General features: G+C 52.1%; 1 protein-coding gene across 1 annotated transcript in view; it reads right to left on the reverse strand.

Annotated features, from left to right (window-relative positions):
* LOC144488522 (NACHT, LRR and PYD domains-containing protein 3-like) overlaps positions 1-21,938 on the reverse strand; it is a 36,469-nt gene that overhangs the window by 11,680 nt on the left and 2,851 nt on the right. Inside the window, exons 2-4 of the mRNA XM_078206571.1 lie at positions 15,087-15,173; positions 10,311-10,481; positions 4,366-4,530 (exon numbers count right to left, since the gene is read on the reverse strand). Coding sequence (XP_078062697.1) covers positions 4,366-4,530; positions 10,311-10,481; positions 15,087-15,173 — 423 coding nt within the window. The remainder of the gene's footprint in view (positions 1-4,365; positions 4,531-10,310; positions 10,482-15,086; positions 15,174-21,938) is intronic.

The raw sequence follows: 21,938 nt of genomic DNA on the forward strand, positions 1-21,938 counted from the left end.
CATTGGAAAGGTGGCTTCAGACCCTAAAGACCATATTGAGGGCTTATTGCCAGGACGAGCCATCTGATTGGGATAAAGGAATCCATTTATATTATCTGCGATTAGAGATGCTCCATTAGAGTTGATTTTCGGACACAGTAAGAGGACCTTTAAAGTTAATTAAGGGAAAGTTGGTAGGTCAGAGATCTCACCGTGGGATTATGTACCTGGGGTGAGAGAAAGATTAAACAGAGTGGGTGAATTAAGTCGACAACATTTGAAGGTGGCACCTAATAGTGAGTTTTAAGGGACAAGTACATGAATAGGATGTGAATAGAGGGATATGGTCCCTGGAAGGGTCGGGGGTTTTAGTTCAGTCGGGCAGCACGGTCGGTGCAGGCTTGGAGGGGCCGAAGGGCCTGTTCCTGTGCTGTAATTTTCTTTGTTCTTTGTCCTAATGAAGCAAGAACGAGATGAGAAATCTACAATTCATACGTTTGCCGTGGGGATAAAGTATTGGTGCTATTACCGGTGGTAGGAGATCCGTTCAAGGAGAGGTTTAGTGGATCCTAGCCGATTGAGAAGAAGTCAAGTGAATTATCTGGTAAATAGAAATTTTTTTAATAGGGTATGTCATGTGACCATGCTAAAACAGGTCAATGACAGGGACAGGGAACCGAGAAACAGGTATTAGTTACTGCCACTCAGAGTGAGGAATCAAATCCAGATGATTTGGAGTTTGATGTGCCTCAGAATAAATGGAATAATGAAGAAGTTGTTAAGGAATGGGTTAGGGTAGTGAGCTATCTGTCCCAGGAACAGAGAACTGAACCGAAAGAATTGTTATGAGGACCTGTGTAGAAATAGAATGGGGAGGACTCATGATATCGTACTTGAAGTTGACGTAGAGAATGCTGTTCCAATAAAACAACACCCCTATCGGCTTAATCCTCTCAGAGCAGCGAAGATTCAGAAGGAAGTGGAAGTGATGCTACAAGATGTCATCATGGAGCCAAGTCAAAGTGAGTGGAGTTCGCCGATCGCATTGGTCCCCAAACCTGATGGTATTCAACGATTCTGCGTAGAATATCGGAAGGTCAACGTTGTGGCTAAATCTGATTCATACCCAATTCCAAGGCTCGAGGATTGTGTGGAAAAGGTCAGACAAGCCACTTACATCATAAAGTTGGACTGACTTCACGGTTATTGGCAAGTACCATTGTTGGAGTGAGCAAAAGGAGTTTCTGCTTTTGTAACTCCAAATGGGCTGTATCAATTTAAAGTCATGTCCTTTGGGATGGGAAATGCACCAGCCACTTTCCAAAGGCTTATGAACAGAGTTGTGGCAGGATTGGCTAATTGTGCCGTCGACAAAGATGACGAGTGATCTTTACCCATTCGTGGAAAGCATTTGGCGGAGCTCTTCCAGAGACTACAGAGGGTAAAGTTGGTCAGAAACTTGGTCAAGACAGAATTTGCGAAGGTGGAGTGACATCCTTAGACACAACATCAGATACGGATGGATGACAGCGATAAACGTGAAGACGAAGACCATCGAGGAACTTCCAAACCATCCTCGAAGAAGGAAGTGCTATGATTTTTGGGATTGAGTGGATTCTGCAGGGAAGTTGCACCAAGTTTTAGTCGCGCAGTGGCACCATTGACGGATTTGTTGAAAAAAGACCACGTTTTGGTGGAAAGAGCCGTGCCCAGGAGGCATTTGAGGATTTGAAAGCAGTGTTAACCACCGCACCCGTTTTAGCCACGCCAAAGTTTTTGAAATCCTTTAAAGTCGCCATTGACGCTGGCCAAGTCTGGGTTGGAGCTGTGTTGTTACAGGAGGATGACTGAGGAATTGAATGGCCAATCGGTTACTTTTCACAAATCTCAATATCCACCAGAAAAAAAAACATTCAACCATTGAAAAGGAGTTATTGAGTCTGGTCAAGGCCTGACATCATTTTAAGGTTTACATTACAAACAGTGCTTCAGTGCGTATAGCGATCACAATCCTTTGACACTTCTGGAAAGATTTAAGGACAAGAACGCCAGACTATTTCATTGGAGTTATGTTACAAGCATTCAAGTTACAGATTGTGCAAGTTGCGGGTTGTGAAACTATTGTCACGATGCTTTATCGCGTGTTTAACAGAAAAATGTTCAGATCAGATAGAAATGGTAGTTATATATAAATAGAATTTGTATAAGATGTGAAGCTCTAGATTGAGCTATGGATCTAGTAATATAGTTCAGGTTTTTTTTTAAACCTTCATTATATTACGAAAGTAAAGTTAAACTTTTAACTTTACTTTAGTAATATAATGAAGTTAAGATTTTTTAAAAAATGAAGCCAACTTTTCAACGCGATGGCTCATTTTTGTCTCAAGGCGGGGAGGTGTTGTGAGGTTGGGGAGAGTAGATTGGGAGGGGGGCAGTTAGAATTTGGTGTTTGTAAAAATTGTATGTTAAAAGGTGGGGCTTTTTCTGTGCTGGGAGATTTAAAATGCAAGTACACAGAGAGCCCAGACTGAAACATTATTATCGAGAGGCCAAGCAGCAGTGTTACCACGACAACAGGCTTTTGAATTTAGCCAATCAATTTGAATCGGGCACTTGGATACCAAGAACCTATTAAATTTAAATCTGATGGTTTTGACAACCGAGGATCAATCCTGAATTTGACAAAGTCCCACATGGCAGGTTGGTTAAGAAGGTTAAGGCTCATGGGATACAAGGAGAAGTGGCTCGATGGGTGGAGAACTGGCTTGGCCATAGGAGACAGAGGGTAGTGGTCGAAGGGTCTTTTTCCGGCTGGAGGTCTGTGACCAGTGGTGTTCCGCAGGGCTCTGTACTGGGACCTCTGCTATTTGTGATATATATAAATGATTTGGAAGAAGGTGTAACTGGTGTAATCAGCAAGTTTGCGGATGACACGAAGATGGCTGGAATTGCGGATAGCGAAGAGCATTGTCGGGCAATACAGCAGGATATAGATAGGCTGGAAAATTGGGCGGAGAGGTGGCAGATGGAATTTAATCCGGATAAATGCGAAGTGATGCATTTTGGAAGAAATAATGTAGGGAGGAGTTATGCAATAAATGGCAGAGTCATCAGGAGTATAGAAACACAGAGGGACCTAGGTGTGCAAGTCCACAAATCCTTGAAGGTGGCAACACAGGTGGAGAAGGTGGTGAAGAAGGCATATGGTATGCTTGCCTTTATAGGACGGGGTATAGAGTATAAAAGCTGGAGTCTGATGATGCAGCTGTATAGAACGCTGGTTAGGCCGCATTTGGAGTACTGCGTCCAGTTCTGGTCGCCGCACTACCAGAAGGACGTGGAGGCATTGGAGAGAGTGCAGAGAAGGTTTACCAGGATGTTGCCTGGTATGGAGGGTCTTAGCTATGAGGAGAGATTGGGTAGACTGAGGTTGTTCTCCTTGGAAAGACGGAGAATGAGGGGAGATCTAATTGAGGTATACAAGATTATGAAGGGTATAGATAGGGTGAACAGTGGGAAGCTTTTTCCCAGGTCGGAGGTGACGATCACGAGGGGTCACGGGCTCAAGCTGAGAGGGGCGAAGTATAACTCAGACATCAGAGGGACGTTTTTTACACAGAGGGTGGTGGGGGCCTGGAATGCGCTGCCAAGTAGGGTGGTGGAGGCAGGCACGCTGACATCGTTTAAGACTTACCTGGATAGTCACATGAGCAGCCTGGGAATGGAGGGATACAAACGATTGGTCTAGTTGGACCAAGGAGCGGCACAGGCTTGGAGGGCCGAAGGGCCTGTTTCCTGTGCTGTACTGTTCTTTGTTCTTTGTTCTGTTGTGGGAAATATTGTATAAAAGAAGGGGGCAGTGGGACAGAGAGAGAGCAACTGCCGCCTGCCGGAGCTAACAGCTCACAACTCCCAGGGTCAGAGAATCGCTGGCTCTCTCAGTCTCATCTGTGTCTTAGAGAAAGCGCCATCTCGATAGCAAAGGTACCAAAGAAGACAGAAGTTCCCGACAGAAGAATCAACAGAGATGGCCCAGAATGTTCCGGCATTCTTCTTTGGGTGATTCGGTGTGAGTTCTCAAAGGAGGGATCAACCTCCGCTTCATAACTAGAGTGAGGGAGAGAGGGAGTGAGACAGTGGGGTGAGGGAGAGAGGGAAAGAGACGGGGTGAGGGGGTGAGGGAGAGAGGGAGTGAGGGCAGGATGAGGGAGCGAGGGAGAGATGGAGTGAGACAGTGGGGTGAGGGAGAGAGAGAGTGAGATCGTGGGGTGAGGGAGAGAGACGGGGTGAGGGAGCGAGGCAGTGGAGTGAGGGAGTGACACAGGAGGGAGAGTGGCTGAGGGAGTGATGGGGAAGGGTCGGAGATGGACAGTTCATCCTCCTCACCCCAGTCTGCGGAGATGGCTGGACCGGATTCCGGTGCAGAGGTTGTGGATCCCAATATCGCCCAGTTGGTTATGATCGAGAATCATCCAGGACAGGTTGGACAGAGCGAGAATCATCTTACTGAGGCCCTGTGTACACGCTCCCGTCAACTGGTTCCCCTGTAGCCTGTGGAAACAGCGGAGAGTCAGAGACAGGGTCACACACACTCCCCACCCCCCCAACATCACCCCTCCCCAACATCAACCCCTCCCCAACATCACCCCTCCCCAACATCACCCCCTCCCCAACATCACCCCTCCCCAACATCCCCCCCTCCCCAACATCACCCCCTCCCCAACATCACCCCCTCCCCAACATCACCCCCTCCCCAACATCACCCCTCCCCAACATCACCCCTCCCCAACATCACCCCTCCCCAACATCACCCCTCCCCAACATCACCCCCTCCCCAGCATCACCCCTCCCCAACATCAACCCCTCCCCAACATCACCCCCTCCCCAACATCACCCCTCCCCAACATCACCCTTCCCCAACATCAACCCCTCCCCAACATCAACCCCTCCCCAACATCACCCCCTCCCCAACATCACCCCCTTCCCAACATCACCCCCTTCCCAACATCACCCCCTCCCCAACATCAACCCCTCCCCAAAATCACCCTTCCCCAACATCAACCCCTCCCCAACATCAACCCCTCCCCAACATCACCCCCTCCCCAACATCACCCCCTTCCCAACATCACCCCCTCCCCAACATCAACCCCTCCCCAACATCAACCCCTCCCCAACATCAACCCCTCCCCAACATCACCCCTCCCCAACATCAACCCCTCCCCAACATCACCCCCTCCCCAACATCCACCCCTCCCCTACATCACCCCTCCCCAACATCACCCCCTCCCCAACATCACCCCCTCCCCAACATCACCCCCTCCCCAACATCACCCCCTCCCCAACATCATCCCCTCCCCAACATCACCCCCTCCCCAACATCAACCCTCCCTATCTCTGTAACCTCCTGCGGCCTCTACACCCCTCCCTATTTCTGTAATCTCCTCCAGCCCCGACACCCCTCCCAATCTCTGTAACTTCCTCCAGCTCCTACACCCCTCCCTATCTCTGTAACTTTCTCCAGCTCCTACACCCCTCCCTATCTCTGTAACTTTCTCCAGCCCCTACACCCCCTCCCTATCTCAGTAACCTCCTCCAGCCCCTACACCCCCTCCCTATCTCTGTAACCTCCTCCAGCCCCTACACCCACCCCATCTCTGTAACCTCCTCCAGACCCTACACCCCTCCCTATCTCTGTAACCTCCTCCAGCCCCTACACCCCTGCCAATCTCTGTAACCTCCTCCAGCCCCTACACCCATCCCATCTCTGTAACCTCCTCCAGACCCTACACCCCTCCCTATCTCTGTAACCTCCTCCAGCCCCTACACCCCTCCCTATCTCTGTAACCTACTCCAGCCCCTACACCCCTCCCTATCTCTGTAACCTCCTCCAGACCCTACACCCCTCCCTATCTCTGTAACATCCTCCGGACCCTACACCCCTCCCTATCTCTGTAACCTCCTCCAGCCCCTACACCCCTCCCTATCTCTGTAACCTCCTCCAGCCCCTGCACCCCTCCCTATCCCTGTAACCTCCTCCAAACCCTACACCCCTCCCTATCTCTGTAACCTCCTCCAGACCCTACACCCCTCCCTATCTCTGTAACCTCCTCCAGTCCCTACACCCCTCCCTATCTCTGTAACCTCCTCCAACCCCCTACACCCCCTCCCTATCTCTGTAACCTCCTCCAACCCCCTACACCCCCTCCCTATCTCTGTAACCTCCTCCAGCCCCTACACCCCTCCCCATCTCTGTACCCTCCTCCAGTCCCTACACCCCTCCCTATCTCTGTAACCTCCTCCAGCCCCTACACCCCTCCCTATCTCTGTAACCTCCTCCAGCCGCTACACCTCTCCCTATCTCTGAAATATCCTCCAGTCCCTACACCTCTCCCTATCTCTGTAACCTCCTCCAGCCCCTACACCCCTCCCTATCTCTGTAACCTCCTCCAGCCCCTACACCCCTCCCTATCTCTGTAACCTCCTCCAGCCCCGACACCCCTCCCTATCTCTGTAACCTCCTCCAGCCCCCACACCCCTCCCTATCTCTGAAATATCCTCCAGCCCCTACACCCCTCCCTATCTCTGTAACCTCCTCCAGACCCTACACCCCTCCCTATCTCTGTAACCTCCTCCAGCCCCCACACCCCTCCCTATCTCTGAAATATCCTCCAGTCCCTACACCTCTCCCTATCTCTGTAACCTCCTCCAGCCCCTACACCCCTCCCTATCTCTGTAACCTCCTCCAGCCCCTACACCCCTCCCTATCTCTGTAACCTCCTCCAGCCCCGACACCCCTCCCTATCTCTGTAACCTCCTCCAGCCCCCACACCCCTCCCTATCTCTGAAATATCCTCCAGCCCCTACACCCCTCCCTATCTCTGTAACCTCCTCCAGCCCCCACACCCCTCCCTATCTCTGAAATATCCTCCAGCCCCTACACCCCTCCCTATCTCTGAAATATCCTCCAGCCCCTACACCCCTCCCTATCTCTGTAACCTCCTCCAGCCCCCACACCCCTCCCTATCTCTGAAATATCCTCCAGCCCCTACACCCCTCCCTATCTCTGTAACCTCCTCCAGTCCCCCTACATCCCCTCCCTATCTCTGTAACCCCCTCCAGCCCCTACACCCCTCCCTATCTCTGTAACCTCCTCCAACCCCCTACACCCCCTCCCTATCTCTGTAACCTCCTCCAGCCCCTACACCCCTCCCTATCTCTGTAACCTCCTCCAGCCCCGACACCCCTCCCCATCTCTGTACCCTCCTCCAGTCCCTACACCCCTCCCTATCTCTGTAACCTCCTCCAGCCCCTACACCCCTCCCTATCTCTGTAACCTCCTCCAGCCCCGACACCCCTCCCCATCTCTGTACCCTCCTCCAGTCCCTACACCCCTCCCTATCTCTGTAACCTCCTCCAGTCCCTACACCCCTCCCTATCTCTGTAACCCCCTCCAGCCCCTACACCCCTCCCTATCTCTGTAACCTCCTCCAGCCCCCACACCCCTCCCTATCTCTGAAATATCCTCCAGCCCCTACACCCCTCCCTATCTCTGTAACCTCCTCCAGTCCCCCTACATCCCCTCCCTATCTCTGTAACCCCCTCCAGCCCCTACACCCCTCCCTATCTCTGTAACCTCCTCCAACCCCCTACACCCCCTCCCTATCTCTGTAACCTCCTCCAGCCCCTACACCCCTCCCTATCTCTGTAACCTCCTCCAGCCCCGACACCCCTCCCCATCTCTGTACCCTCCTCCAGTCCCTACACCCCTCCCTATCTCTGTAACCTCCTCCAGCCCCTACACCCCTCCCTATCTCTGTAACCTCCTCCAGCCCCGACACCCCTCCCCATCTCTGTACCCTCCTCCAGTCCCTACACCCCTCCCTATCTCTGTAACCTCCTCCAGTCCCTACACCCCTCCCTATCTCTGTAACCCCCTCCAGCCCCTACACCCCTCCCCATCTCTGTACCCTCCTCCAGTCCCTACACCCCTCCCTATCTCTGTAACCTCCTCCAGTCCCTACACCCCTCCCTATCTCTGTAACCCCCTCCAGCCCCTACACCCCTCCCTATCTCTGTAACCCCCTCCAGCCCCTACACCCCTCCCTATCTCTGTAACCTCCTCCAGCCCCTACACCCCTCCCTATCTCTGTAACCCCCTCCAGCCCCTACACCCCTCCCTATCTCTGTAACCTCCTCCAGCCCCTACACCCCTCCCTATCTCTGTAACCTCCTCCAGCCCCTACACCCCTCCCTATCTCTGTAACCTCCTCCAGCCCTACACCCCTCCCTATCTCTGTAACCTCCTCCAGCCCCTACACCCCTCCCTATCTCTGTAACCTCCTCCAACCCCCTACACCCCCTCCCTATCTCTGTAACCTCCTCCAGCCCCGACACCCCTCCCCATCTCTGTAACCTCCTCCAGCCCCTACACCCCTCCCTATCTCTGTAACCCCCTCCAGCCCCTACACCCCTCCCTATCTCTGTAACCCCCTCCAGCACCTACACCCCTCCCCATCTCTGTAACCTCCTCCAGCCCCTACACCCCTCCCTATCTCTGTAACCCCCTCCAGCCCCTACACCCCTCCCTATCTCTGTAACCCCCTCCAGCACCTACACCCCTCCCTATCTCTGTAACCTCCTCCAGCCCCTACACCCCTCCCTATCTCTGTAACCCCCTCCAGCACCTACACCCCTCCCTATCTCTGTACCCTCCTCCAGTCCCTACACCCCTCCCTATCTCTGTACCCTCCTCCAGTCCCTACACCCCTCCCTATCTCTGTAACCTCCTCCAGCCCCTACACCCCTCCCTATCTCTGTAACCTCCTCCAGCCCCTACACCCCTCCCTATCTCTGTAACCTCCTCCAGCCCCTACACCCCTCCCTATCTCTGTAACCTCCTCCAGTCCCAACAACCCTCCCTATCTCTGTAACCTCCTCCAGCCCCTACACCCCCTCCCTATCTCTGTAACCTCCTCCAGCCCCTACACCCCTCCCTATCTCTGTAACCTCCTCCAGCCCCTACACCCCTCCCTATCTCTGTAACCTCCTCCAGTCCCTACACCCCTCCCTATCTCTGTAACCTCCTCCAGCCCCTACACCCCTCCCTATCTCTGTAACCTCCTCCAGCCCCTACACCCCTCCCTATCTCTGTAACCCCCTCCAGCCCCTACACCCCTCCCTATCTCTGTAACCTCCTCCAGTCCCTACACCCCTCCCTATCTCTGTAACCTCCTCCAGACCCTACACCCTCCCTATCTCTGTAACCTCCTCCAGCCCCCTACACCCTCCCTATCTCTGTAACCTCCTCCAGCCCCCTACACCCTCCCTATCTCTGTACCCTCCTCCAGCCCCTACACCCCTCCCTATCTCTGTACCCTCCTCCAGCCCCTACACCCCTCCCTATCTCTGTAACCTCCTCCAGCCCCTACACCCCTCCCTATCTCTGTAACCTCCTCCAGCCCCTACACCCCTCCCTATCTCTGTAACCTCCTCCAGTCCCTACACCCCTCCCTATCTCTGTAACCTCCTCCAGCCCCTACACCCCTCCCTATCTCTGTAACCTCCTCCAGCCCCTACACCCCTCCCTATCTCTGTAACCCCCTCCAGCCCCTACACCCCTCCCTATCTCTGTAACCTCCTCCAGTCCCTACACCCCTCCCTATCTCTGTAACCTCCTCCAGACCCTACACCCTCCCTATCTCTGTAACCTCCTCCAGCCCCCTACACCCTCCCTATCTCTGTAACCTCCTCCAGCCCCCTACACCCTCCCTATCTCTGTACCCTCCTCCAGCCCCTACACCCCTCCCTATCTCTGTACCCTCCTCCAGCCCCTACACCCCTCCCTATCTCTGTAACCTCCTCCAGCCCCTACACCCCTCCCTATCTCTGTAACCTCCTCCAGACCCTACACCCCTCCCTATCTCTGTAACCTCCTCCAGCCCCTACACCCCCTCCCTATCTCTGTAACCTCCTCCAGCCTCTACACCCCTCCCTATCTCTGTAACCTCCTCCAGCCCCCTACACCCCCTCCCTATCTCTGTAACCTCCTCCAGCCCCTACACCCCCTCCCTATCTCTGTAACCTCCTCCAGCCCCTACACCCCTCCCTATCTCTGTAACCTCCCCCAGCCCCTACACCCTCCCTATCTCTGTAACGTCCTCCAGTCCCAACACCCCTCCCTATCTCTGTAACCTCCTCCAGCCCCTACACCCCCTCCCTATCTCTGTAACCCCCCCAGGGCCAGTAGCACTGTCCTCGGGGGGCTAAGGAGGTGCAGTTTGGGCGGCAGGGTGAGGGGAGTGCCGGGGATTGCTGGAATATCTGTTACTCACTGCAAAACTTCGATCTTGCAGTCTGGGTGCTGCAGCCCTTCGACGAGCTGCATTGCTCCAATGTCGCCCAGATTATTCTTGTTTAAACTCAGGCCGGTGATCGAGGCGTTGGAGACGATGGCAGAGAGGAGGTCGTCAGTGCAGGCCCGGGTTAGGTTGTTTTTAGCAAGTCTACACATCAGAGAGAGAGAGAGAGAGTGAGAGAGAGACAGAGAGACAGAGAGAGACAGAGAGACAGTGAGAGAGAGAGAGACAGAGAGAGACAGAGAGAGACAGAGACAGAGACAGTGAGTGAGATAGAGATAGAAAGAGAGAGAGAGAAAGAGACAAAGACAGTGAGAGAGAGAGACAGAGACAGTGAGAGAGGGACAGAGAGAGAGAGAGAGATGGACAGACAGACGGAGAGACAGTGAGAGAGAGAGACAGTGAGAGAGAGAGACAGTGAGAGAGAGAGACAGTGAGAGAGAGAGAGACAGTGGGAGACAGTGAGAGACAGAGAGGGAGAGAGACAGACGGATAGACAGACAGAGACAGAGGGAGAGAGGGAGACAGAGAGAGAGAGAGAGACAGATAGACAGACAGAGACAGAGACAGAGAGAGAGAGAGAGAGACAGTGAGAGATGGAGAGGAGCCAGCATTAATCCAACACTGTAGCAGGAGAACCCATTCAGCCCCTTCTCCAGCCTGTTACACAGGAACAGGAGGAGGCCATTCAGCCCCTTCTCCAGCCTGTTACACAGGAACAGGAGGAGGCCATTCAGCCCCCTCTCCAGCCTGTTACACAGGAACAGGAGGAGGCCCCATTCAGCCCCTTCTCCAGCCTGTTACACAGGAACAGGAGGAGGCCCCATTCAGCCCCTTCTCCAGCCTGTTACACAGGAACAGGAGGAGGCCATTCAGCCCCTTCTCCAGCCTGTTACACAGGAACAGGAGGAGGCCCCATTCAGCCCCTTCTCCAGCCTGTTACACAGGAACAGGAGGAGGCCCCATTCAGCCCCTTCTCCAGCCTGTTATACAGGAACAGGAGGAGGCCATTCAGCCCCTTCTCCAGCCTGTTACACAGGAACAGGAGGAGGCCCCATTCAGCCCCTTCTCCAGCCTGTTACACAGGAACAGGAGGCCCCTTTCAGCCCCTTCTCCAGCCTGTTACACAGGAACAGGAGGAGGCCCCATTCAGCCCCTTCTCCAGCCTGTTACACAGGAACAGGAGGAGGCCCCATTCAGCCCCTTCTCCAGCCTGTTACACAGGAACAGGAGGAGGCCCCATTCAGCCCCTTCTCCAGCCTGTTACACAGGAACAGGAGGAGGCCCCATTCAGCCCCTTCTCCAGCCTTTGTTGCTGCCTGCTGTACCTGTAGCCTTGGTAAATGCGTGGGGTTATGGGGATAGGGCGGGTGGGGGGCCAGTTAACCTGGGTGGGATGCTTTTTCAGAGAGTTGGTGCAGACTCGATGGGCCGAATGGCCTCTTTCTGTGCTGCAGGGGGTTCTAGGAGGGAAAGCAGAATATTATCGCTGATTATTTTGGGAATGGATTACAAATATTGTGATGTTGGGCTGTGGATTTACACGGCATTGATGAGATTACAGCCGGAATCTCACCGGCACTGCCCGCCCTGATTCCGGGTCCGGGCGAGGCTGGGAGAACGGCATTCTCTACCGGCCTCGGGTGGGATTGTACGAACCTCGGGCTGACATGGTGGTAAGATCCCGCCCCACATCTCTGGGGGACTGGGCACAGTTCGAGTCCGCGTTATGTGATAAAGGATATCATTGTGAGAGGCCGTTGCGAGAGGGGGGCGGGGGGGGGGGGGTGGGGTTCCAGTGAGAACAAACCAAGTTTCTCCAACCTCTCCTCATAGCTAATGCCCTCCATACCAGGCAACAACCTGGTAAATCTTTTCTGTACCCTCTCCAAAGAAATCTCTATCTGCGTCTCAAACATTCCCAAGGACTGAGCATCCCTCAGCTCTCTGTGTCGGGGGATCAGAGATTCACAACCCACTCAGTGAAGACAATTCCCCTCATCCCTCTATTCCCATCTCATTCATGTATTTGTAAAGACGCTCCTTATCGTATCCGCTTCCACTACCTCCCCCGGCAGCGAGTTCCAGGCACCCACCACCCTCTGTGTAAAAAATCTGCCTCGTACATCTCCTTTAAACCTTGCCCCTCGCTCCTTAAACCTGTGCCTCTAGTAATTGACTCTTCCACCCTGGGGAAAAAGCTCTGACTATCCACTCTGTCCGTGCCCCTCATAATCTTGTAGACTTCTATCAGGTCTCCCCTCAACCTCCGTCGCTCCAGTGAGAACAAACCAAGTTTCTCCTCATAGCTAATGCCCTCCATACCAGGCAACATCCTGGTAAATCTTTTCTGTCCCCTCTCCAAAGCCTCCACATCCTTCTGGTAGTGTGGCGACCAGAATTGAACATTATAACTGAGGTGATGTAGCAGTTGAGAGGCGATCTTATTGAGACAGATCGGATTCTGAGTTATTCGGGTTATTTGACAGGATGGATGCTGAGAGGACGTTTCGCCCCCCACCTCGTTGGGGGCCAAGGTGGAATCTCCAATGGGGGGTGGGGGCAGAGGCACAGCTTTAGAATAAGGAGGGGTGTCAGCCAGTGAAGATGGAGATGAGGAGGAATTTCTTTGCTCAGAGACCGATTAGTCTGCGGGAATTCTCCTCCCTCCAGACAAAGAACAAAGAACAGTACAGCACAGGAAACGGGCCCTTCGGCCCTCCAAGCCTGTGCCGCTCCTTGGTCCAACTAGACCAATCGTTTGTATCCCTCCATTCCCAGGCTGCTCATGTGACTATCCAGGTAAGTCTTAAACGATGTCAGCGTGCCTGCCTCCACCACCCTACTTGGCAGCGCATTCCAGGCCCCCACCACCCTCTGTGTAAAAAACGTCCCTCTGATATCTGAGTTATACTTCGCCCCTCTCACCTTGAGCCCGTGACCCCTCGTGATCGTCACCTCCAACCTGGGAAAAGCTTCCCACTGTTCACCCTATCTATCCCCTTCATAATCTTGTATACCTCTATTAGATCTCCCCTCATTCTCCGTCTTTCCAGGGAGAACAAGCCCAGTTTACCCAATCTCTCCTCATAGCTAAGACCCTCCATACCAGGCAACATCCTGGTAAACCTTCTCTGCACTCTCTCTAACGCCTCCACGTCCTTTTCTGGTAGTGCGGCGACCAGAACTGGACGCAGTACTCCAAATGTGGCCTAACCAGCGTTCTATACAGCTGCATCATCAGACTCCAGCTTTTATGCTCTATACCCCGTCCTATAAAGGCAAGCATACCATATGCCTTCTTCACCACCTTCTCCACCTGTGTTGCCACCTTCAAGGATTTGTGGACTTGCACACCCAGGTCCCTCTGTGTTTCTATACTCCTGATGACTCTGCCATTTATTGTATAACTCCTCCCTACATTATTTCTTCCAAAATGCATCACTTCGCATTTATCCGGATTAAACTCCATCTGCCACCTCTCCGCCCAATTTTCCAGCCTATCTATATCCTGCTGTATTGCCCGACAATGCTCTTCGCTATCCGCAAGTCCAGCTATCTTTGTGTCATCCGCAAACTTGCTGATTACACCAGTTACACCTTCTTCCAAATCATTTATATATATCACAAATAGCAGAGCCCTGCGGAACACCACTGGAACACCACTGGTCACAGACCTCCAGCCGGAAAAAGACCCTTCGACCACTACCCTCTGTCTCCTATGGCCAAGCCAGTTCTCCACCCATCGAGCCACTTCTCCTTGTATCCCATGAGCCTTAACCTTCTTAACCAACCTGCCATGTGGGACTTTGTCATGTGGGACAGCAGTGAAGGGGCTGCAGCTCACTGAATATACTCATGGCCAAGTTGGGAGAGTTTTCACCATCAAAGGGGTCGAGGGTTACGGGGGGGGAGGGGGAGGGCGGGGGGTGCGCAGTGGGACAGGCTGGGCAGTACAGGTAAGGACACCATCAGATCAGACATCGTTTTACTGAATGAGGTAGCAGGCTTGAGGGGCTGAATGGCCTACTCCTGCTCCAATTTCTTATAATAACCAGGAGCAGGAGGAGGCCATTCAGCCCTTCCAGACTGCTGTGCCATTTTGATCACGGCTGATCATCGAATTCAATATCCTGATCCCCCCCTTCCCCCCATATCCCTCGATCCCTTTCGCCCCAAGAGCGAAATCTAATTTCTTCCTGAAATCACACAACGTTTTGGCCTCAGCTACTTTCTGTGGGAGTGAATTCCACACATTCACCACCCTCTGGGTGAAGAAATTTCTCCTCACCTCAGTCCTAAAAGGTTTCCCCCTTATCCTCAAACTCTGACCCCTAGTTCTGGACTCCCCCCACCATCGGGAACATTCTTTCTGAATCTACCCTGTCTAACCCTGTTAGAATTTTATAAGTTTCTATGAGATCCCCTCTCACTCTTCTAAACTCCAGTGAATATAATCCTAACCCACTTAGTCTCTCCTCGTATGACAGAGCTGCCATCCCAGGAATCAGCCTGGTAAACCTTCGCTGGGCTCCCTCTATAGCAAGGACATCCTTCCTCAGATAAGGAGACCAAAACTGCACACAATACTCCAGGTGTGGCCTCACCAACGCCCTGTACAATTGCAGCAAAACATCCCTATCCCTATTCTCAAATCCTCTCGCTATGATCTTAAATGTTGCAGCAACTGGATTATCTGAAGCGAGGGGTGAGGATTCAGGTATGGACACGATACAAGGTGTTAATACTCACTCTATTTCAGTCACTTTGCAGTCAGGGTCCCTCAGAACCACACAGAGAATCCTCACTCCCTCATCACGAAGATTATTTCCAACCAGACTGGAATAGAGAGAGAGAAAAACCAGCATTATTGAAAGAAAGAAGAGGAGGCCCCATTCAGCCCCTTCTCCAGCCTGTTACCCAGGAACAGGAGGAGGCCCCATTCAGCCCCTTCTCCAGCCTGTTACACAGGAACAGGAGGAGGCCCCATTCAGCCCCTTCTCCAGCCTGTTACACAGGAACAGGAGGAGGCCCCATTCAGCCCCTTCTCCAGCCTGTTACACAGGAATAGGAGGAGGCCCCATTCAGCCCCTTCTCCAGCCTGTTACACAGGAACAGGAGGAGGCCCCATTCAGCCCCTTCTCCAGCCTGTTACACAGGAACAGGAGGAGGCCCCATTCAGCCCCTTCTCCAGCCTGTTACACAGGAACAGGAGGAGGCCCCATTCAGCCCCTTCTCCAGCCTGTTACACAGGAACAGGAGGAGGCCCCATTCAGCCCCTTCTCCAGCCTGTTACACAGGAACAGGAGGAGGCCCCATTCAGCCCCTTCTCCAGCCTGTTACACAGGAACAGGAGGAGGCCCCATTCAGCCCCTTCTCCAGCCTGTTACACAGGAACAGGAGGAGGCCCCATTCAGCCCCTTCTCCAGCCTGTTACACAGGAACAGGAGGAGGCCCCATTCAGCCCCTTCTCCAGCCTGTTACACAGGAACAGGAGGAGGCCCCATTCAGCCCCTTCTCCAGCCTGTTACACAGGAACAGGAGGAGGCCCCATTCAGCCCCTTCTCCAGCCTGTTACACAGGAACAGGAGGAGGCCCCATTCAGCCCCTTCTCCAGCCTGTTACACAGGAACAGGAGGAGGCCCCATTCAGCCCCTTCTCCAGCCTGTTACACAGGAACAGGAGGAGGCCCCATTCAGCCCCTTCTCCAGCCTGTTACACAGGAACAGGAGGAGGCCCCATTCAGCCCCTTCTCCAGCCTGTTACACAGGAACAGGAGGAGGCCCCATTCAGCCCCTTCTCCAGCCTGTTACACAGGAACAGGAGGAGGCCCCATTCAGCCCCTTCTCCAGCCTGTTACACAGGAACAGGAGGAGGCCCCATTCAGCCCCTTCTCCAGCTTGTTACACAGGAACAGGAGGAGGCCATTCAGCCCCTTCTCCAGCCTGTTACACAGGAACAGGAAGCCCCATTCAGCTCCTTCTCCAGCCTGTTACACAGGAACAGGAGGAGGCCATTCTGCCCCTTCTCCAGCCTGTTACACAGGAACAGGAGGAGGCCATTCAGCCCCTTCTCCAGCCTGTTACACAGGAACAGGAGGAGGCCATTCAGCCCCTTCTCCAGCCTGTCACACAGGAACAGGAGGAGGCCATTCAGCCCCTTCTCCAGCCTGTTACACAGGAACAGGAGGACCCATTCAGCCCCTTCTCCAGCCTGTTACACAGGAACAGGAGGAGGCCCCATTCAGCCCCTTCTCCAGCCTGTTACACAGGAACAGGAGGAGGCCATTCAGCCCTTCTCCAGCCTGTTACACAGGAACAGGAGGAGTCCATTCAGCCCCTTCTCCAGCCTGTTACACAGGAACAGGAGGAGTCCATTCAGCCCCTTCTCCAGCCTGTTACACAGGAACAGGAGGAGGCCCCATTCAACCCCTTCTCCAGCCTGTTACACAGGAACAGGAGGAGGCTCCAGCCTGTTACACAGGAACAGGAGGAGGCCCCATTCAGCCCATCGATTCTGTGCTAGCTCCCTGTAGGTCAATCCAGTCAGTCACAAACTCCCGACTCGGATCCCGTAGCTGTGTAAATTTATTTTGATTAAGTGTCTGTCTATTTTCCTCTGAGATTGCTTGTTGCCTCTTGCTGCAGATGGTCGAGGTCTTTACCCTCACTGTGTAAGTAAAGTCCTTCCTCACATCTCCAGCTCCCCACCCCAAAACCGTAAATCCCTGTCCCGTCAGGCAACGACAACTTCTTTTCATTTATTCGATTGGATAGGTAACTGGCTGTCTGATCGAAGACAGAGGGTGGTGGTGGATGGAAAATTTTCGGATTGGAGGCAGGTTGCTAGCGGTGTGCTGCAGGGATCAGTGCTTGGTCCTCTGCTCTTTGTGATTTTTATTAATCACTTAGAGGAGGGGGCTGAAGGGTGGATCAGTAAATTTGCTGATGACACCAAGATTGGTGGAGTAGTGGATGAGGTGGAGGGCTGTTGTAGGCTGCAAAGAGACATAGATAGGATGCAAAGCTGGGCTGAAAAATGGCAAATGGAGTTTAACCCTGATAAATGTGAGGTGATTCATTTTGGTAGGACTAATTTAAATGTGGATTACAGGGTCAAAGATAGGGTTCTGAAGACTGTGGAGGAACAGGGAGATCTTGGGGTCTATATCCACAGATCTCTAAAGGTTGCCACTCAAGTGGATAGAGCTGTGAAGAAGGCCTATAGTGCGTTAGCTTTTATTAGCAGGGGGTTGGAGTTTAAGAGCCGTGGGGTTATGCTGCAACTGGACAGGACCTTGGTGAGACAAAATTTGGAATATTGTGTGCAGTTCTGGTCACCTCACTATAAGAAGGATGTGGAAGCGCTGGAAAGAGTGCAGAGGAGATTTACCAGGATGCTGCCTGGTTTGGAGGGTAGGTCTTATGAGGAAAGGTTGAGGGAGCTGGGGCTGTTCTCTCTGGAGCGGAGGAGGCTGAGGGGAGACTTAATAGAGGTTTATAAAATGATGAAGGGGATAGATAGAGTGAACGTTCAAAGACCATTTCCTCGGGTGGATGGAGCTATTACAAGGGGGCATAACTATAGGGTTCATGGTGGGAGATACAGGAAGGATATCAGAGGTAGGTTCTTTACGCAGAGAGTGGTTGGGGTGTGGAATGGACTGCCTGCAGTGATAGTGGAGTCAGACACTTTAGGAACATTTAAGCAGTTATTGGATAGGCACATGGAGCACACCAGGATGATAGGGAGTGGGATAGCTTGATCTTGGTTTCAGATAAAGCTCGGCACAACATCGTGGGCCGAAGGGCCTGTTCTGTGCTGTACTGTTCTATGTTCTATTCCTGGGACATGGGTGTCGGTGGCTGGTCCAGCATTTATTGCCCATCCCTAGTTGCCCTTGGAGGGCAGTTGAGAGTCACCCACATTGCTGTGGCTCTGGAGCCACATGTAGGCCAGACCAGGTAAGGACGGCAGATTTCCTTCCCTAAAGGACATTAGTGACCCAGATGGGTTTTTCCAACATTCATAAAAACATAGAAACTAGAAGCAGGAGGAGGCCATTCGGCCCTTCCAGCTGCTCCGCCATTCATTCTGATCACGGCTGATCATCAAATTCAATACCCTGATCCCCCCCCTTCCCCCCATATCCCTCCATCCCTTTAGCCCCAAGAGCAAAATCTAATTTCTTCCTGAAATCACACAACGTTTTGGCCTCAACTACTTTCTGTGGGAGTGAATTCCACACATTCACCACCCTCTGGGTGAAGAAATTTCTCCTCACCTCAGTCCTAAAAGGTTTCCCCCTTATCCTCAAACTCTGACCCCTAGTTCTGGATTCCCCCACCATCGGGAACATTCTTTCTGAATCTACCCTGTCTAACCCTGTTAGAATTTTATAAGTTTCTATCAGATCCCCTCTCACTCTTCTAAACTCCAGTGAATATAATCCGAACCCACTTAGTCTCTCCTCATATGACAGACCTGCCATCCCAGGAATCAGCCTGGTAAACCTTCGCTGCGCTCCCTCTATAGCAAGGACATCCTTCCTCAGATAAGGAGACCAAAACTGCCCACAATACTCCAGGTGTGGCCTCACCAACGCCCTGTACAATTGCAGCAAAACATCCCTATCCCGATACTCCAATCCTCTCGCTATGAAGGCCAACATACCATTCACCTTCTTTACTGCCTGCTGTACCTGCGCGCTTACTCTCAGCGACTGATGCACGAGGACTCCTGTGGACAATAAGTTGTAATTCCAGCTATGGCCAAATATTGAATTCACTTTGTTCTGCAAGGTTAAGGCACCATGGGGGTGCTGGGACTTGTGAACCGATGGTCAAAAACAGTTAGAAACTGCAGTTGCTGCTGTGGAAATCAAGTGACAACCACACTGACAGGCAACTCCATCAGCGAGAATGGAGCCTTTGAGGTCAGTGGTTGCATGTTCAGGAAAGAGACTAATCTAACCTTGTGTCAGTTTCATAAACACTGCAATCCCGCCCTTGGTCACAGGATAAAACTAAGACAAGTTACCATGACGAATACCAAAAAACAAGATATCATAGAAACCCTACCGTGCAGAAGGAGGCCATTCAGCCCATCGAGCCTGCACTATTGACAATCCCACCCAGGCCCTATCCCCGTAATCCCATGTATTTACCCTGCTAATCCCCCTGACACTAATGGGCAATTTCGCATGGCCAATCCACCTAACCTGCACATCTTTGGACACTAAGGGACAATTTAGCATGGCCAATCCACCTAACCTACACATCTTTGGACACTAATGGGCAATTTAGCATGGCCAATCCCCCTAACCTACACATCTTTGGACACTAAGGGACAATTTACCCTGGCCAATCCACCTAACCTGCACATCTTTGGACACTAAGGGACAATTTACCCTGGCCAATCCACCTAACCTGCACATCTTTGGACACTAAGGGACAATTTAGCATGGATAATCCACCTAACCTACACATCTTTGGACACTAAGGGGCAATTTAGCATGGCCAATCCACCTAACCTGCACATCTTTGGACACTAAGGGACAATTTAGCATGGCCAATCCACCTAACCTGCGCATCTTTGGAGTGTGAGAGGAAACCGGGGCACCTGGCGGAAACCCACGCAGACATGGGGAGAACGTGCAGACTCCGCACAGACAGTGACCCAAGCTGGGAATTGAACCCGGGTCCCTGTCACTGTGAGGCAGCAGCGCTAACCCACTGTGCCATCGTGCGGCCCGTAAATGTTGACATATTATTTTAACGAAGGAGATGGTTTTCTATTGGATAAGAGTTGCGAAGTTGAGTAGAATGTTAGGATTTGGTGTTTGTAAGAGTATAAAATATTGTGAGATGTGAAGGAGGAGAAAGCGTTTCATGGTTCTGTCAAAAAGGGTAGTTTCTTTTCTGCACTGAAGCAGTACACAGACTGAAACATTGTATCAGAGGCAAAAACAACAGGGTTGCTTTGGTAACAGGCTTCATGTCTTTGAATCAGAACATGTTTTGACTTTTAACCAATCGATTTAAACCAGGCGTTTGAATAGCAGCAGCCTATCAGATTTGAATTTGATATTTCGGTAACCTGTAAACCAATCCGATTGTGGGGATGTTGCTGTCAGGGGTTATTAGAGATGGCGCCCAGCATCAGGGAGCCAGCCAGCAACCGCGCCTGCCACAACTTTAGAGAGAGAGACAGCCAGTAACTGCCGTCTGCCACTCTAACAGTCGCATTTATGTCTTAAAAGAAAGACTCATCTCAATAGTGAAGACAGAAGAAATCAGCAAAGAAGACAGAAGATTCCGAAAGTTAAAACCTGGTTGTAATTTAGAGTCACGAAAAATTCTATTTATTTTGTTAATGAGCGGGAATTGTGTTTATCTAAACAGCATTCCACTAGAATCGGGTTTTAATAATTTTGTTAATAGTTTAGTTAACCTGCTCACTGTCAGTTGGATAAATAAAGTGTTACTTGTTGATTTTACAGAGTCTCAGGGAGTTATTTTGATTGAACCAGTAGAGGTTGCGGAGACGTCGATCTTACCCCTTCTCACACCCACCTTAACAGATTATATAGGGAGGGACTCCTCTCTGAGTGGTTGCGTGATTCTCAGAGAGGAAACCATCTCCCCTTCCTGACAGTGAAGGAACAGCCGATATATTTCCAAGTCGGGATGGTGAGTGACTCGGAGGGGAGCCTCCAGGTGGGGGTGTTCCCAGGTATCTGCTGCCCTTGTCCTTCTAGATGGTAGAGGTGGTGGGTTTGGAAGGTGCTGCCTAAGGAGCCTTGGTGAGTCGCTGCGGTGCATCTTGTAGATGGTACACACGGCTGTCACTGAGCGTCGGTGGTGGAGGGAGTGAGTGTTTGTGGTTAGCGTGTCGATCGAGCGGGGCTGCTTTGTCCTGGATGGTGTTGAGCTTCTCGAGTGTTGTTGGGAGCCGCACCCATCCAGGCGAGTGGAGAATATTCCATCCCACTCCTGACTGTGTCCTTGTAGATGGTGGACTGGCTTTGGGGGGAGTCAGGAGGTGTTACTCTCCGCACGATTCCCAGCCTCTGACCTGCTCTGGGAGCCACTGTGTTTATCTGGCTGGGTCCAGTTCAGATTCTGGTCAATGGTAACCCCCAGGATGTTGAAAGTGGGGGAAGGAATTCAGCAATGGTAATACCATTGAATCATAGCATCCCCAGTGCAGAAGGAGGCCATTCATGGGGATGAGAATCATATTAGCCATGAGTGAATGGTGCAGCGGACTCGATGGGCCAAATGGCCTAATTCTGCTCCTAAGTCTTATTATTGGGTTTGTTAATAGTTTAGTTACCCTGCTCACTGTCAGTTAGATAAATAAAGTGTTACTTGTTGATTTTACAGAGTCTCAGGGAGTTATTTTGATTGAACCAGTAGAGGTTGCGGAGACGTCGATCTTACCCCTTCTCACACGCACCTTAACAGATTATGAGGTGAGGTACTCCTCTTTGGGGGGGTCTCGATGTTAGCTCTAAGTCAGGGGATCAACTTTCCCCTTCATAACAATAAAAAGGGCAATAAACTATGCTACGATTGGTGGACAGTGTGTGCAAATGACGGA

This window comes from Mustelus asterias, unplaced genomic scaffold (assembly GCF_964213995.1).
Source record: "Mustelus asterias unplaced genomic scaffold, sMusAst1.hap1.1 HAP1_SCAFFOLD_1632, whole genome shotgun sequence".
NCBI classification, from domain to species: Eukaryota; Metazoa; Chordata; class Chondrichthyes; order Carcharhiniformes; family Triakidae; genus Mustelus; species Mustelus asterias.